The 12640-nt window shown below is 31.8% G+C and overlaps 1 protein-coding gene across 1 annotated transcript; it reads right to left on the bottom strand.

The window, feature by feature from the left end:
• Positions 1 to 4741: 4741 nt before the first annotated feature.
• On the bottom strand, positions 4742 to 12437 carry LOC120124584 (respirasome Complex Assembly Factor 1-like). The gene is made up of 4 exons (XM_039143220.1): positions 12099 to 12437; positions 11718 to 11821; positions 9132 to 9261; positions 4742 to 5074 (listed from the first exon to the last, which is right to left on the bottom strand). The coding sequence occupies exons 1-4, from the start codon at positions 12213 to 12215 to the stop codon at positions 5036 to 5038; spliced, it is 390 nt and encodes a 129-aa protein (XP_038999151.1). The 5' UTR covers positions 12216 to 12437; the 3' UTR covers positions 4742 to 5035.
• Between the last annotated feature and the right edge of the window lie 203 nt (positions 12438 to 12640).

Below are 12640 nucleotides of genomic sequence, written 5' to 3'. Positions count from 1 at the left end.
AATAAATTCACTTTAATTTGCAAGCACTAATATATTTTTTGTAATATTTTTTTTGTCAAAACAAGTATTTAAAATATTATCTTGTAATAATTTTATATACTCGCGTTAAAAAGTATTGATAATATATTTATTTCTTAATAAAATATTTTATTTATAAAAATATTGTTAATGAGTTATCTTAAAACATTTTTTTATATTTTTATTATAGTTTAATTTGATATATTTGATATATTATAATATTGTTAATAAGTGTAATATAAATTCTATATTTTAAATTTACAACATAATGTCTACAGTAACCATTTTATCTTTTTAAACTCACTTTTTAATAACAATTTCAAATAGTTAAATTTTAAAATACACTTTTAAACAACACTTTAAAAAAATTCCAAAGTATTTTTATAGACCAGCTTTCAAAAGCCTTGGCAAACTAACTCTAACCATAAAAACAATTAGAGATTGAATTTCTAGCTCAATTGTGTATGTTCAAATTGAATTTTAATTCTCCAAAAAAAATCGATCTTTCAGTTATTGAAATGAAAAATAATTGATCCTTTAACTATTATTTTTTATATTAATTAGAGATAAGTACAATGTAATATTTGTTCAAAATTAATTCTCAACAATTTGACATTAATGCTCATACTTTTGGTATTCTTAATGCTCAAACTTGAGACTTCAAAGAATAACTTATCATCGAAGTCGCTTGATTTATATATATCAATCTGTTGACCATTAGAATGAAAAGGATCAATCCAAGGATTGATTCGTTCATAAAAAAGATCAATTCCTCGAGTTTTGTTTTCCAGAAAAAAATGTTTGAAACTGGTTTCTAAAATATTAAAATATGGGTTTATGTTAATAGAACTCAAATAAGTGATATTTTATAAATTAGTACCTAAATTTACAAATAAAATTGAAAATGATTTTCAACTCTAGTTAAGTTGAGATTTTATATTATACCATAATAGACTTAATTCCATTAATAAAGTTCTTTTAGTTAGATAAGGTAATTTTAATAGAATATTATAAATTGATAAATTGACCCTTAGACTTAATAATAACGCAATTAAAGCAGTTTTCGAAGCTTTATTTAGCTGGAAATTTGTAAATTGATGTTGATATGAGATCAGATATCTAGGTCGGATCGTTCCAACTAAGGCTGTAAAATCATGTAATCAGATAGACATGTTTTAGTCGGATCTTAATAGGTCGGGTAAAATCAGGTATATGTCAAGTTAAGTCAATTTAATGATTTAACTCGGATCAGGTCGGATATATGTCAAATCAGTTAGGATCATTTTCAAGTTGATTTGACATCAGATATTGATCGGATTTAGATCAGGTTATTTTTAGTTCGGATCGATGTCAATTTAGGTCAAAATAGTTTAGGCCCGAAGCAGATAAAGACCAGGTTAATTTAGGTTAAGGTGGACTTCAGTCGGATCTCGTTCAGATCGAATCACATCATTGACATATAAAATTCAGGTCGGATATTTACCAGATACGGATTGAGTTCAGGTTCGATTGTTTTTATTTTTGGATTAATTATTTTGTCATCTTTCGTGATTGTTGAATTGCAAGTTTTAAATGTATATTATTTCGGGTAAATTACAAAAATAAATAAATATTCATAGATCAATTTTGTAAAAAAATATAAATATAAGGACAAAATTAAAGAAATTTTTGCCACTATTAAAAATAATTTATTATCGAAAGTTTAGAATATTTGTCAACCAAATAAAAAAATGACATTCTATCATTCGATAATGTAAGATACCTTAAACCAAACGTCCCTTAAGGTTTGAAAATGAATGTGATAGACGTAGTTGAAGTTGAAGATGGGTTACATCAAAGCTTACACGTTATGGAATGGACCATCCATCCTTGGAATATTCAGTCTCCTTCATGATGGGTTTGAGACAGTGGATTGTTCCCATAAAGATCAACTTGTTGAAAACACCAGTCAAAATAATAGAGGACGCCATAGACTTTTGTCAAGTCAAGCTTTAGGGCTCGAAATGGAGTCGTCAAGTAGGGGAAAAAGAGAGGGAAATCAAGCAAATGAACAATTGTTTTAAGGGTAAACTTTGGGGCTTGTAAAAATATCTGATCCATTATTCTGGTTATCCGATTCAAAAGTTATATTATCTAATCTAATTTATTTTTATTTTCGGATAATTCAGATTGAATTTTCAAAAAAATTAGATAATCAGATTGGATAAATTTCAATTTCGAATTATCCGAAAATCAGAAAAAAAATGAGCCCTTAGATTTTAGAAACCCTTTAGTCCAATAAATATTAATAGTGAGTTATTATATTTTTATTATAATTATATTTTTTATTTGTATTTTTTATATTTTTATTATAGTTTAGATTGATATATTTCATATATAATAATACATTTTTTTTGAATTTATTTGTAATATATATATATATATATATATATTTTATTTTTGAATGGTTAAAAAGATAAATATATCATTTAAATAATGTTATTTTAAATTTTAAATGAGTGATTGTGGTTGAATTAAAATAATTAAACAGTCTGTCTCGTTATGAAATGGAATTAATGAGAGATATCATAACTTATGGTTTAATAAATTCACTTTAATTTGCAAGCACTAATATATTTTTTGAAATATTTTTTTGTCAAAACAAGTATTTAAAATATTATCCTGTAATAATTTTATATACTCGTGTTAAAAAGTATTGATACTATATTTATTTCTTAATAAAAGTTTTTATTTATAAAAATATTATTAATGAGTTATCTTAAAACATTTTTTTATATTTTTATTATAGTTTAATTTGATATATTATAATATTGTTAATAAGTGTAATATAAATTCTATAATTTAAATTTACAACATAATGTCTACGGTAACCATTTTATCTTTTCAAACTCACTTTTTAGTAGCAATTTCAAATAATTAAATTTTAAAATACACTTTTAAACAACACTTTAAAAAAAATTAGAGATTGAATTTCTAGCTCAATTGTGTATGTTCAAATTGAATTTTAATTCTCCAAAAAAAATCGATCTTTCAGTTATTGAAATGAAAAAAAATTGATCCCTTAACTATTATTTTTTATATTAATTTGAGGGAAGTATAAGGTAATATTTATTCAAAATTAATTCTCAACAATTTGACATTAATTCTCATACCTATCGTATTCCTAGTGCTCAAACTTAAGACCTCAAAAAACAGCAACTCATTTATCATCGAAGTCGCTTGATTTATATATATCAATCTGTTGACCGTTAGAATGAAAAGGATCAATCCAAGGATTGATCCTTTTCATAAAAAAGATCAATTCCTCGAGTTTTGTTTTCCAGAAAAGAATGTTTGAAACTGGTTTCTAAAATCTTTAAATATGGGTTTATGTTTATGGTACTCAAATAAGTGATATTTTATAAATTAGTCCATAAATTTACAAATGAAATTGAAAATGATTTTCAACTCGAGTTAAGTTGAGATTTTATACTATACTATAATAGACTTAATTCCATTAATAAATTTCTTTTAGTTAGATAAGGTAATTTTAATAGAATATTATAAATTGACCCTTAGACTTAATAATAATGCAATTAAAGCAGTTTTCGAAGCTTTATTTAGCTGGAAATTTGTAAATTGCTGTTAATATGAGATCGGATATCTAGGTCGGATTGTTCCAACCATGTATGGGGTGTTACAGACTTGACGACAGAATACGTGTAACATACCAATATTATCACAGAATACAACGTATATGATGAGCAACCAAAACACAAAGCTTGAGTTGAGCATCCCCTTAGCCTTCAAATATCCGACAGTCTGGTGGTAGATTTCCTGAATACCATATATTTCAAGCTGAATCCTTCACTAATAAGCTTCTCTGAGGAAATCATCAGCTTGGGTTTGGATAGGATTCTTTTGCATATTGAACATGAACTTGGGGAAGATGAAGTTTGAAAGCATTTGACATGCATGAGGGGAAAGTGATGGAGTCTTCCATTTTTGTGCTCCAACCGAGAATGTAAAAAATAGGTTGAAGTTTACACGTTTGATGGTAATACTAATAATGTTGAATAAGTTGGCAAATGCAAAGGAGTCTTTCTTAACATTAATTTTGCTTTCCTAATCAACTACTAATTTGTTGTCTCAATATTTGCCCTTTTCGTTTATTCATTAACGGCTGCATTATCATTTATCTTATTTATGAAAGGAAAACTGAAGTGAGAATGTTAATCTTAACTTTTAGCTTATGATTATCTGAAAAAAAATTAAAATTAAAATAAAAGCAAAAACTTTTAGCTTATAATAGGAAACATCTATATATAAAAATTAGTATTAAATCACGCAATCAAGTAGTAGTCCAACAGTTAGGATAATTGCCTTCCAAGTAATAAATAGATTCCCGTCTGACGCATCCACTATTGATTCTCTTTTTGCAAGGGAGGAATTTCCTTCACACAAAGTTGATTCACAATAATTTTAGCATACGAGTCTTTAATGTATGATTTTCACTCTCTTTTGAAGGATAATACAAGAATTTTCTCTCTTCTCTTCTTCAATTTTAATTATCGCAATCCAATCGTATAACACTCATACTGTTTTCGTCGATATTCGCCATCAATACACTCATACTAACTTCAAAATTAAATCAATATGAACTTGAGAAGCATACCGAATAGAAAAGAATGATATGTTGTCAAAACCACACATATTTAGCCTTGTTATGATATAAACCAGAAAGTTGGCTGGAAATGGATTATTTTAAGCAAAAACATTCTGAGGGACACTCATGGTGTAACACTGAAATCAAACATGCATGAACAATTTTTTTTCTCACAAAAAAATAACTATCTTCATGATTTCAAATTTCGAAATGTTTGCGCAACTAAACGTAAAAAGCAATACCTACTGGCATTTCTCAAGTGAGTTTCTGATTGTTTTCTAGGAATAATGAATGGTTCCTCATCTAGCAGAATCAAATCCTTGAAATGTGTTGTAGAGACACCGGGGTAGCCAGTTGATGATACAAAGCATATCAGAAGTGGGCCAAGCTATATACCAGAACCCACGCCAACTGAACATAAAAAAAGAGGGTTTTGTTAACAATAAAGAGGGGTGCACAAAAAATCCGAATATCCGATTTTGCGAAAAAAATATCCGAAACCGGATTTGGGAAAAACCGGTTTTTTTTAACCGGATCGGATTTTTTTAAACCGGTTATTTTAACCGGTTTGGAGAAAAAAACCTAGACCGATTTTTTTACCTGATAAAAAACCGGTTTGAAAAAAACCGGTTAAAAAACCGGTTTTTATCCACAAAAAATCCGGTCTGGGTTTAAAAAACTAGCCGTTAATATAACAGTTGGGGGGGTTTTGTGACCGTTTTTGACCGCTTTTTTCTTTAAAAAATTACCATTTTACCACCCTAAACATGTAAAAATAGGTTGGGGATGTATTTGGTTGATTACAACTTTCTCAAATCTTATTACACAACACCTAAACATCTCTCAAATCTTATTTTTGTAATTTTTTGTTCATCATGAGTAACACGGCTGAATCTTCCGTCGGGGGAAACCTTGAAGTCGTGAGAGTGATCGAACACACTCGAAACAAAGATATTTGGGATCACTACGATTTATGTGAGATGTCAAATGGCTCGAGGAGGGCGCACTGTAAATTTTGTCTAAAGTTTCTTGCATCGGAAGGAAACACAACGTTGAAGAACCATTTGACAAAATCATGCAAGGCACTTCGCTCAAGATCGGATCCTAGTCAATCGAATCTTACACCGCAAGGTGGTGTTTTTGTTTACGACAACGAAAAATTACGAGAAGCGTTTACAAAGTTCGTGATTACAAAAGCATTGCCGTTCGACCACTTTGATGATGAAGATTTCACGACAACAATTAAACAACTAATGCAACCACGTTATACTCAAGTCGTACTACCCTTATAAGAGATGCTATAAAAATGTGACATACGGCGAGGGAAAAAATGATTTTAGGATTCCAAGAACACCGTTATGGTGTGTCGCTTACATGTGACGTTTGGAGTTCCCCTCATAATACCGGAAATTCTTTTTTAGTCGTTACGTCACATTGGTTAGATCAAGATAATTGACAAATGATGAAAAGAACAATTGCGTTTGAATTATTCGGTGAGCCGCATACCGGTGCTAATTTATTTACACTTTTAAAAAGGGTAATTTGTCTTTATAAATTAGAAAATAAAGTTTTTTCTATATCCTTTGATAATGCATCGAATAATACAAACGCGGTTCCAAGATTGAAAATATTACTTTCACCGATTTTAGACGGTGCGTTTTTTCATACCCGTTGCGTTGCACACATAATTAATTTATCCGTGCAAGCCGGTTTGGAGGTTATTGAGCCGATTAGATTATAATTTAAAACAATGATAAAATCGGTTCTTTGTAACAACAACAAAAGACTAAATGATTATAAACGATTTTGTAAGTCCGTTAATAAAAAAGCTTTGGGTCCTAATTTGGATTGTCCAACTCGTTGGAACTCAACTTGGATGATGATACATATTGCCTTAAGGCAAAGGGAAACATTGCAAACATTTCACGATCGACTTTTCGAGAGGGGTCATGTCCCAAACATTTATCCGGATTCGAGTTGGGAAACTATAGCCAAAATAACCGATTTGCTTGGGGTTTTTAAAAATGCAACAACTTTTTTATCCGGTGTTTATTACCCTACTAGCCCGTTGGTTCTTAATCAAATATTTTTGTTGGCTACCCGACTAAATGACTTTGAATTTGAAACCGAAATTTTTCAAGAAATTGGCTTTACAATGAAGGAAAAACTTTTAAAATATTTTAAGGAGATTCCTCCCATTTTTACTTGTGCCGCCGCTTTAAACCCAACGTTAAATGTTGGCGGGGTTGAAACACTAATTGAACAAATTGCGTTTGCTTTTAATATAACCGATGATGAACCCAACTTTGTCCAAAACCAAATAAATTATTTTAACAAATGTTTTCGAGACATGTTTGCAATTTATTTAACTAAATACGGATCAAGTAGTGTAATACACGATCAAATGAGAATGAATGCGGAATCATCTAGTAGACGTCCAAGTAACATAAATTTGAATCTTTTTAAGACTCTTGTAAATTCTCAATCCAAACGATCACGTACTACCACCCCAAGTAGCGAGTTGGGAAATTACATGTCATGCGATTTTCTATCAAAAATGACATTTGAAGAGTTTGAAAGTTTGGATATTTTGGCTTGGTGGAAAGAAAAGGAAGCACAATTTCCGATTCTAGCCGCCATGGCCCGTGATTTACTAACCGTCCAAGCTTCTACGGTAGCTTCGGAATCCGCTTTTTCTGTTAGTGGCAGGATTATATTACAACGGAGATCAAGACTAAGTCCCGAGTCGGTGGAAGTATGCATTTGTTTAAAGGATTATTTGGATGGAGCGGCTCGTAAGCAACATATCACCACCCTAGAAGATGCAATTGATGCTGATTTGGAAGCAAACTTACACATTGAGGAAGTCGAACTTGGAATATCCCCTCCAAACGAAGAAGGCGAAGATGATGAAGAAGAGATGGCAATGTAGTTTATTTTTAAACTTTATTTCAATTATCGTAAACTTTGTTTCAATTATCGAACTTGAAGTTTTTAAGTATTTGAATTTATCGAACTTAGAAGTTTTTAAGTATTTGAATTTATCAAACTTGGAAGTATTTAAGTATTTCAATTATGTTGAGTTAATCGATCGACGTAATCGGCCAAGAGGGGAGTGAATTGGCAATTAAAATTTCGGTGGAAGCTTTTGCAAAAAATTGAAAAGATTTGCACAGCGATTTAGAGTGGTTCGACTTTCTCAATCAAAGTCTACGTCCACTACCTTAGCTATCCACACTAAGGATTTTCCACAAATTCACTAATTTATCTTTCTTTTGAGGACAAAGAGTAACCTTACAAACCCTCAAGAATTATACCCCAAATTCTTGAGAAAACTCTCTCCCAAAGAGAACAATACAAATTTGCAAACTTACAAGGAAATCCTCACAAGGTAGATTGTTTGCACAATTCTAGAACAAAGAAAAGAATACTCAAAAGATGAATACAATTGAGCACAATATGTGTTCTTGAAAGCAAAATGAATATTGAATGAAAATAGGCTTGAAATGCTCAAACTTGAGGTTTGATGCTTTCTCTTTGATTCTCTCTTGATTCTAGTTGCTTGATATTTCTTGTCTTTGATCAATGGCTTCTAAGATTGCTTAAATACACCTTGAATCACTTCTGAACGTTAGGGATAATTAATGAAGATAATATAGCCGTTTAAGTGTGAAAACATTTAATAAAAATGCTTGGAGCGTGGTGGAAATCGGTACCCCTCTCATAGGGAATCGGTTCCCTAAGTGTAAAATTCAAATATTTCGACCGTTGAATAGGGGGGAATCGATACCCCCTATGGGGGAATCGGTTCCCTCCGAGCATTCTGGAAATCTCGGAGCCAAACCATTCAGGGGAAATCGGTACCCATTGGGGGGGAATCGGTTCCCTCTGAGCAATCTGAAATTTTTGGCTTTGAAATGGTTCGAAATACTTTAAAAGATTATTTTGAAATTGTTTTAAGATTAAAACTTAATTTTACACTTAAGTAAGGATTAAAAATGATTTTTGAAATATTTGGAGTAATGTTTTGATATTCGAATAATTATATCGAATATACTTAGAAAATCATTTGAAAAATCTTAAAATTCATTTAACTTAATTTGTTATATCGAAATATCAAAATGTTTTCAACAAATTATCGTAAACTTTGTTGCAATTGATGACGATGTAATTTTAATAATATTAAAATCGATTTTTTTATAACCGGTTTTTTAAAAAAATCGGTTTTTTTTAAAACCGAAACCGGTTACACCGGTTAGGATATCCGGCCCTCCAAACCGGTTAGAAACCGAACCGGTTATTTTATAAACCGGTTTTTTTTCTATGGGAAAAAACCGGATCGGATAAAAACCGATCCAGATCGGATTGAAATCCGACTTCTATGCAACCCTAGCAATAAACATGAAAAAAACTCTCTTTTTCAAATATTCTGAACATGAAAGAAATCATCCAAAGTTGTTTTGAGTACCAAAAAGAGAGTTATTGATGCAAATAACCCTTCTTGAAGAAGAGATGCATGACCACCAAAATCTTCTTCGACAATCTTTAGTATCATAGCATAATAACCATATATGATTGCGGTGGATATGGCTAGAAAACTGCAGAAAACAAATATTAACAAAATGTTTCTCAACTATTAGAAATGAAAGAGTAGAGAAATACAGAAATACTGCAATTATTCGATTATTGAATGAATTCTTAGGGAAGGTTGGCACGATAAATCCTCAACACGGATAGCCAGGGAAAATAGAAAAATGAATCCTAGTTTTAAGATATTGGCACCAAGAAGAGAACACCAAAGGCAATCTTCCTTTCAAAGAAATGGGATGGTGACTTGGACATTTCATGCTAAAAAAAATGCAACTAGAAATCTTATGGATTTAACTTGCCAATTCCAAAACACCGGCAATAGAGAGTATACTCAAAATCGCTTAAAGAGCCTAGAAAATTAATTCAAATAACCAATGGCATGAACACGCATAAAAACATATGAAGTCCAACTCTAGTCTGTGTTTTAAAAAGCGCGCCTGAGGCGCTTTGAGGCGCTAGGCGAGGTGTTTAGAAGAAAGCCTCCGACCACCAAGGCGGCAGCGAGTACATGAGGCGGCGATTCAGTCGTCGGTGGCGGCGAGAGGCGACGAGGCGATGCTTTTAGCGATTCACGTACAATAACCCATTTCAGATGAATCGATCTAACGGCCGTACTATTAACTGCACAGCATGAGAAATTTGAGAGAAAATAAAAATAAGAAATGCAAGAAAACTTGTATGTTTCTTTGCTGTTGCGATTGAGCTCTCTTTTTCTTTGTCCGAAACTGAAAATAGCAACTTACTCGTCTTTTCTTAGTTTTTTTTCTCATTTTTTAATACAAGAGAGAAAGCTTTGGAGAGTGACACGTGCACTCCATTTGGATCTAACCGCTGCCACGTCTTGTCGACAGCGTGGATGACTTAATATCAGCCGTTGGATTTCTCATCTGTGAACCACCCTCATAAGATCATCCATTTAATCTTGGCAGATGGATAAAATTGTATTTATATTTAAATAAATAAAACCAATTCATATAAGATAAATAAAAAACACAACTAAATCATAAAATTTTAGATTGCAATTTAACTCATAAATTTATGAAATTATTTTGTATATAGAGAGCTCCAGGTAAAAAAACACACACAAAGACGCAGATATGCATATTATATATATATATATATATATATATATATATCATACCTCACAAAATTAAATCTTGATTTATTTTATATGTTAATAGCGGATTGGTGGTTTGCATATGGAGCCTCAGCACCGGAGTTACAGAAATTTGCAATCCGAGTTCTTAGTCTAACTTGTAGTGCTACAGGTTGCGAGAGGAACTGGAGCGTTTTTCAACAACTTCATTCAAAAAAGAGAAATAGATTGACACAAAGTCGTTTAAATGACATGGTGTATGTCAAGTTTAATCGTGCTTTGCGACGGAGATATCAAAGAAATGACACCACATATCCTATTTTTTTGAAGGAAATAGATGAAAGCAACGAGTGGTTGATGGGCCATATGGACGATGAAGATGGTAAGGAGGAAGACTTTGTCTTTGATGGAGATGATTTAACATGGTCTGTTGTTGATAAAGCTTCCGGGGCATCTCAAGCTACTTATTCCACTAGAAGAACATCTACATCAAGTTCATCAAGAGATAGAGGAAAGGGTGTTGCCCAAACCTCCACTCGTAGAAGGCCCTCTACTGGACTAAATTTAATTGATGAAGACGATGAAGAGATAGAACAGGATATTGGACTTTCCGAAGATGATGGGGAGGAGGAGGTGCTTGGGATTGATGTTGATGACGATGATGATGAAGACGAGTTTTAGGCATTTTGATTATTGATAATGTTTTTTATTTGTCTTTTTTGAGATACAATATGATATATGCTACTTGGTGTTTTTGCTTATTAAGTTAATTATTAAGTTGTTTTGTGTTTGAGGTATGGTTATAAAATATTTACAAATGTTTTGTAAAATTAAGCGCCTCGCGTACGTGAATCTCTCGCCTTAAAGAGCCTAAAAAATTGAGGCTCTCGGGTGGCTAGTCGCCTTGGAGCTCCTCGCGCCTTTTAAAACACAGACTCTAGTAAAGTTCATGTAGAAAAATAGCTCCTATGTTTGTAGATAAAATGTGATTCCAGAAACCCAACAATTACCCAAGTACTAGCCAAAATTCATAATGACATAATCCTAGCCTAAGCAAATGTCGAAATCCATTCTTTGTGCACAATGGGTTGCAGAGAATTATCGGTGACTAACAGTCGACCAATCTATGATTTTATCAAACTTGATTACCTTATGTCTAAATCACAGTTCCATCCAGTTACATCAGTGTAAATTCCAAAAGCACTTACTATCTAGAACTAGCATAAAGGCATATTCATACAGCTCAGATCACAATATAGCATCTAAAAGCTAGCGAGTCACCAGATTTGGAGAAGATTAAAGAATCCAATATGAATCTGAAACACACTGCAATTTGCAAATACATGTAACATGAATATGAGAACTTACATGAAGATCCAAATGCCTCCAACCACAGGGATTGCCCCCCATAATAACCCACAAAAAAGAGCTACGACTTGTCGAATCCAATGCAATACATCTCCTAATTGATCCTGCTCCGGAAATCACCCAAAACCCATCATCAATTTTCCTTTATGGAAAATACCCAATTCAGTTACATTCATTATAATCCTATTTAAACCCCATTTAACAGTTAAAAACCCCATTAATCAAACTACTTCTAGAACTGAATTAGCTCAATAAAGAGCACCATTTTTTTTGGAAGAAAAAAAAAGACTACAATTAACGTTACTATTTCCCTGTAGTCAATAATACAACTTTCAAACAAAGTCAACAAAATTAATGGGAGGGGGAAGACGAAAGACTTACTTTGTCCCAAGAAGCTTCCGGATCTAATAACTTGGCGAATTTGAACGGATAGAAATGATCAGTTTCGTGTAGCTGAAGTTGCAGCGCGTTCAATTTAACTGATTTCGTTTCTTTCATGGTTAGTTTTGATTGAATTATCGAAAGATTTAATTGAAAGTGAGGAACAAAAGATAGAATTTTGATCAGATAATAAAGTTTGGTTAGGGTTTTTGAAGGGGAAGAACATAAAAAATTGTTCAAAATGTTTTGATGTAAATCGAAAGGCAGTGGAATATCCGAAGAAACGAAGAAAAAGGCGATTTATTTATTAGTTTTCCTTCGAAGTGTATTCCCCCCCCCCTACTTTTGAAGTATCCTGTTGTATTTGCTTCAGTGAACTGCACGTGATGCAATTGCTGCTATTATTCTTGTCTTTTATTTTAGTCCTTTTAATCTTAAAAAGAACTGGATAATATGAAATAAAATATTTTATAATATTTTATCGCATTAATTATGATTCTTAAGTATTAAAAGAATTCACGTCACTTCCTTTTTTATGCCAT

Source organism: Hibiscus syriacus, unplaced genomic scaffold (genome assembly GCF_006381635.1).
Source record: "Hibiscus syriacus cultivar Baekdansim isolate YM2019G1 unplaced genomic scaffold, ASM638163v2 tig00110419_pilon, whole genome shotgun sequence".
Taxonomy (NCBI): Eukaryota; Viridiplantae; Streptophyta; class Magnoliopsida; order Malvales; family Malvaceae; genus Hibiscus; species Hibiscus syriacus.
Note: the sequence above shows the minus strand (reverse complement) of the source record. Positions and strands in the feature narration are given on the sequence as shown.